General features: G+C 36.9%; 1 protein-coding gene across 1 annotated transcript; it reads right to left on the bottom strand.

Annotated features, from left to right (window-relative positions):
* Nucleotides 1-507: 507 nt before the first annotated feature.
* On the bottom strand, nucleotides 508-5,079 carry ltc4s (leukotriene C4 synthase). Its single transcript, XM_046848876.1, has 5 exons — nucleotides 4,917-5,079; nucleotides 4,311-4,410; nucleotides 2,660-2,730; nucleotides 914-995; nucleotides 508-833 (listed from the first exon to the last, which is right to left on the bottom strand). The coding sequence occupies exons 1-5, from the start codon at nucleotides 4,972-4,974 to the stop codon at nucleotides 683-685; spliced, it is 462 nt and encodes a 153-aa protein (XP_046704832.1). The 5' UTR covers nucleotides 4,975-5,079; the 3' UTR covers nucleotides 508-682.
* Nucleotides 5,080-6,000: the final 921 nt, after the last annotated feature.

The raw sequence follows: 6,000 nt of genomic DNA, 5'->3' as shown, positions 1-6,000 counted from the left end.
ATGTTAAACAACAGCTAAAAAAAGATTAATATATCCCAGCGATGCTGAGAAGATGTGGACAGAACAAAGGGTCAGTCATGAAGCAGTGCCACTGGAGCACAGAGGGATAAGGGCCTTGCTCAAAACATTTACAGAAGGATTCTCTTTATCATATCATATATCTTATCAGCACTTCAGCAACGGTACAACTGTAAGTTTACGCTTCTTCCTTTTCACGAAAGAGACAAAATAAGCCAGTGAGGGATCAACAGATGCTATAGTGTGACTCAGAAATGGAGGAATATAATGTGTCACTGGTTAACAAATAATAAACTGTAGGACTGGTATAAGATGTGGACATATTTTCTATAATAATACACTTAATACACACTTAAATAATAATACACTTATTTTCATTTAGCATCACTCCTTTGTGTTTTATTACTTAAACTGGTAGTACGCATTTACAATATGATGCAAAATCAGAAAAGGTTCTGATGTGTTGAAAAAAAAATCCAAAGCCCCCAGTGCATGTTAAACTCTTTATTAAATTTCTCTCACAATAAATTCTAATACACAAAACAGAAAATGTTTAAAGTTTAGAATCATCGTATCAGTGCACTCAGCCTATTAACGCTAAACTTGGCTGAGAACAGGCTTTGATTAGAGTGCAATGGTGGGATGTATTTTCTGGCTCTTGCTTTCACTCGAGGTGATTCAGGCCGAGCACCTCAAACAGAGAGCCGAACAGATCCACACCCAGATACAGGTGGCTCAAATTGCAGAGCACGCCAAGAACCGATAGGGCGATTATCCCCCACTGCACCTTCGCTGCAAAGTACAGAGGGGCCAGTCTGAGAGATAGAGAGAGAGAGATTTTCATATAAACACAACACTAATACATAAATATCAACAGAAAGCAATAATCATGTACCTTCCCTGTGCAGATGCGGCATATCCATGGAAGTACTGATATCGTCCACAAATGTACAGGACCCCAAGAAAAGCAGACAAAGCTACAAGGGTTGAAAGTAAAAAAACTAAATCAATAATTAAAATTTATATCACTATGCAAAATAAAAAAAATAATTAACTTCTTCAATACTAATTAAACACACAAATAAACAAATAAATGTACCAGACTGTATTCTGTAGCTGGTGTTATCATAAATGGTCCAGTATGTTGGAGATTTTGTATCTACATGTTTTACCTGAGAGGGTGCATGTGGTGCACAAGGTCCAATTAATCACCTTATACTTTTTGTATATTTCCTTTGCTAAAAACACTGATCAGGCATAACATATGGAGACTAGGCACAATATTATGGACACCTTTCAGGCATTACATCATGACCACTTGCCTAATATTGTGTTGGTCCCTTTTTGCTGCCGAAACAGTCCTGCCCCATCAAGCATTAACATCCTTAACTGCCTCAGCAGTTTGAGCTACAGTAACTCATCTGTTGGATCAGACCACACGGGCCAACCTTCGCTCCCCACGTGCATCAGTGGACTTGGCTGCCCATGACCCTGTTGCTCGTTTACTATTGTTCCTTCCTTAGACCACTTTTTGATAGATACTGACCAGTGCAGAACGGAAACGGCACACAAGATCTGCAGTATTGGAGATGCTCTGACTCAGTCGTCTAGACATCACAATTTGGCCCTTGTCAAACTCAAATCGCCCATTTTTCCTGCTTCTAACACATCAACTTCGAGTCCAAAATGTTCTCTTGCTGCCTTGAATATCCCACCCACTAACAGGAGCCATGATGAAGAGATAATCAGTGTTATTTACTTAACTGTTCAGTGGCCATAAAGCTATGCCTGATCACCGTATACTGGTTATAACATAATAGTACCTTTCAGGCAACAAATGAAAAGAGTGAAGAGTTGCTTAGGATGTAAAACTTTTTTTTTAACTTATTTACAAACTGAAGGGACGATCACCAATCTATTCCTCTGTAAGGCAGACACTGGATAAATTGCTAAAAAAAAAAAATATTTACAATCATTGCAAGAAGGCAGAGTTGAAGGTGCTATGAGCTGCAGGTCCTGGAGTTGAAGACGCTACGATTTTCAATGAAAGTGATAATAATGGACAGGATTGGAGATGTGTTTATTAAAGGGAAAGTGCAGGTAGGACAATTTAGAGACAAGATAAGTTTAGGGAGGTGGGATTTAGATGAAGAAGAATCATTTTATATATTTTTTAAAAGGCAGACATTTTTTCGGAAAATTTCTCCAAAAAGGAGTCTCCAGTATCAGCACTTTGGAACAGTTACAGCTGTAAGTTTAAGCTTCTGGGGTTTCTTAGTGAAACCACAAGGTGCTTTTTCATCATATCAGCTTTACAGAAGAGAAAAAAAGCAATAGGCCGTTGAGGGAATGACGGTTTATGTGTGCTATTTGTGCGATAGTGTGACTCTGAAGTGAAAAATTATATTATTAAATTATAATGTTAAAGAATGTTTCACTCTTTAACAAATAATAAATTGCAGTACTGGTAAAAGAGGGGGAAATGACTCAGGGAATGCTGTTATTGGAAAAAAAATTGCAGTCTGTTACCTATTTTGCATTTCACCTATCACACACAAATTATTGTTTCTATGCAAATGCAATGTGCCGTGCATAATTATAGCCTTTCCCTGTATCTTTCAGCAGGTTTTAGGTTGCTTACCTTGGCTAAAGAAAAGTCCAGCCAACCAAAGTGTGATCACGAATAAGGGAAAATATTCAGAACAGTTTGCTCTACAAATAAAACACAACAGTTATTTGGATTTCAGACAATTTAGCAAACTTATTAGGCACATTTATTAATGTAAAGCCATGAAAAGAATAACAGTTCTCAAAAAATACATGCATTTCAAGTTTGGCCTTGTGCGAACATTTGGATGGCCATTTCAGCCATCATAGAAAAATGTTTTGTTCTCCAAAAATTGCCAGCTTTTATGTACAATTATTTGAAAAAATGTGTGTCAAAATATTTCACTTTGTTTACTGAGGTTAAAATTAGACATTTGGTCTAGAGCATGGGGTCCCCAATCTACGGCACATGGGCCGCATACGCCGCACTGCCAAATTTTTTACGGCCTGAACAATACTAGAGACACATTTTTAAATGTACATTTTATGTTTTAATCATATCTGTATTTGATAATAAACATTGAAATCTATACGGATAGTTTTTCCGGCTTTCGGTCCACTGTCATTACGATAGCGACCTCTTGGGGGCAAATCACTGACGCCACTTGCTGTTTGTTTTTACACGAGACAGAGGTGCTGCACGGAGTGAACTATCATATTAATTATTTATAATTGATTAATTATAGAATTATATTTATTCAATAATATATTTATATTCATTTCCAATAGCACATTTTCATGATTTTGTACAGTTTAAAAAAAAATTCTGTGCTATTTTACATAGTGGTTTTATTTTTTTTATTTTTTTTTTATCCAGTATCCATTATAAAAACTATCGGTTGATCAATCAGTAATCGTACGATTCAACATGAATCGTGGTATCAACATGGTACTTGGTATCAGTAAAATCGGTCGACCTCTGGTTATTAACATAATTATTTGTTAGATTCACCCACCAACCATATACATAAATACATTAAGTAAATGTTTTGATTTCAATAGCAATGAAAACGCAATAAATGTAATAAGGATACTAATATTGCTCTTTTAATAGGCTATATATCTCTTGAAAAGTAACACTCATGGGTCCACTGTGCATAACAAAACCTAATTAAGCATTAGGAGACATAATAAATACTTTTAAAATCATAAGAAATCTCCACAATAATACTGGTGGTCACTCTGGCCTATGTAATTGTCTGTTACAGAAATTATTTTAAAAGAAAAGACTTTGCAGATGAGGAAAAGCGTGTTTGAAACCGCAAATGAGGGATGACATTTTGCATGGGATGCTAAAAGAGTTTGTAATAATTTGCAATACCACAGCGCTGCTGAGTTCTAAGTAACAAAGGTCTATTCATGTTCTACAGTATTACTGCATTTGTACTATAACCTGTGTATGTAGGCGTTTATGACTTTCTTGACTTGACTCTTGACTCATTGGGAACCAAATGGGAGACAGGGCAGAATGGACAGAGATGTCTCATAGGTTTGGCCTTGTGTGGACATTGGGTGGTCACCACAAGTAAAAACGCTTGGGTTCTCCAAATATTGGGGACAGAGAGAAAACGAAGAGCCAATACTTTGCTTGTGGTTACTGAGATAAAGAACAGAAATTTATGTTCATGGCAAGTCCTCAAAACTCTAGGAACAATGTGTACATGTGTGTGTATGTAAACCCTCACTGTGCTCTGAAGACCCTCTCAAAATCAGGGTGTCCCGAGGTAGCCGGAGGAGAGATGGAGTATTTCCGTCGAGCTTTAATCACCTGCAGGGAGAAGTATGCTGGCACAGAGAGTAATAAAGGCTTCATTCATTAGCTATTAACAGCAGCAGGTTTTTGTGTATGCATCACCACCATTCAAAGTGCATTCAAATGTCATGTTTCTCAAAATCTAATGCTGGAAAGCTGTTGTTAAAGTGCCAACAAGGCGACACAGTGGATGCTTTTTAAACTGTTTTTAACCTCATGCTTAACTGTACTAAATGGTTCTTTTCTTCATATATCTTTATTCATATAACTTTTTTCTACTATAGTTGCACATTTCTAGGTGCAGTTTAGTGAACATGTACTAATATCAGTTCGACAGGTTCCTGTGGCCACAATGATCATACTGTATTACATTAATTAATCAATATATGCATTTCAGTATACAATTGATGTCACAGGTTAAGAACTTCTTGATCTATTGAAGTATAATTCCTGTTTACCTCAGCTGTTTTCATGTTGTATGTAACCCCAAAAAATACATATAGACTGCATTCAAGGTGCAGTTGAAGTTTTCTCTTACCTTGCTCCAGAACTCCAAGCACTGTAACAGCAGCAACCCACACCACCTGGTCAAGCATCGTTCAGCAGAAATGCACAGCAGCTCAGATCAACAATCATCCACACTGTGGTTTCTAGACTGATGCGAATTTGTCCACATGTGGGTGAAAGTCAAGCGCACACCCACACCGCACTAAAGTGTATTGAACAGGAAGTGTGCCTTATAGAGGAATTAATGTGAATGTTCTATTCTATTCTTTAATCAAGCATCTGGTTAAAGTAGTATTTAAGGAACATTTTCTGAACGACACTGCAACTCATTTAAATGCTAATTAGGAGAAGTATATCTGATTATTTCTATAGTATTTTTTTTATGCCTAACATCGATCCACCAAATCTGTAAAATTACATATGATTAACCCAGAACAAATCTGCACATATTCCTCTACTGAGAAACGAACAATGCAGAAGCATTTACTCGATTTACTTTTGGTTAAAGCAACTAAATGTGTGCAATCAAACATTTCCATAACATTAAAAGACCATTGTGCTTTATGTGGCTTGCATAGAAACATCTGCGTACCTGCCCGTTTATGTAATTATCGAATTACGTGGTAGCAAGACCATGCATAAAAACTAGAGGTTGACCGTTTCATCGGTTTTGACGATTAACGGACACCAATAGTTGATTGCTGGAACTAACGACAAAAATCGAGATAGATTTTCTGGCTTGCATCCGCGGTCTTTATTAGAGCGGCCTCTAGAGGCTAATCACTGGTGCCATGTGCAGTTTGTTTTTACACGCGAGACTGTGTGCTGCACGGAGAGCACTATATTTTTAGTATTTCGAATTTTTCATTATGTAATCGTAAAAATTAATTTCATTTTTTCCTTTTTCCACATTTTCATGATTTCATGTTTGTGTAACCAGTTGATTAATCGGTTATTGGCAAGTACAATCCAACCAGCTATCGGTAAATACCACTACCGGACCATTTTAATAATAAACACATTTCTCTCTTCTATAGACAATATTTCATGGGAACAACAAATCAATGGGACCGTAACATTAACTCAAAATCACGAATAGCCCGGCCCCAATTCCT

Source organism: Silurus meridionalis, chromosome 5 (genome assembly GCF_014805685.1).
Source record: "Silurus meridionalis isolate SWU-2019-XX chromosome 5, ASM1480568v1, whole genome shotgun sequence".
NCBI lineage: Eukaryota > Metazoa > Chordata > Actinopteri > Siluriformes > Siluridae > Silurus > Silurus meridionalis.
This window is presented reverse-complemented; position numbering and strand designations above follow the sequence as displayed.

Bases quoted from the DNA above. Each gene is read 5' to 3' on its own strand.
- ltc4s (XM_046848876.1), bottom strand. From the start codon at position 4,974: ATGCTTGACCAGGTGGTGTGGGTTGCTGCTGTTACAGTGCTTGGAGTT. The intron at 4,411-4,916 runs GTAAGAGAAAAC...TCTCTGTGCCAG, and splicing joins GCTTGGAGTTCTGGAGCAAG to CATACTTCTCCCTGCAGGTG. The intron at 2,731-4,310 runs GTGAGGGTTTAC...TTTTATTTGTAG, and splicing joins GAGAGGGTCTTCAGAGCACA to AGCAAACTGTTCTGAATATT.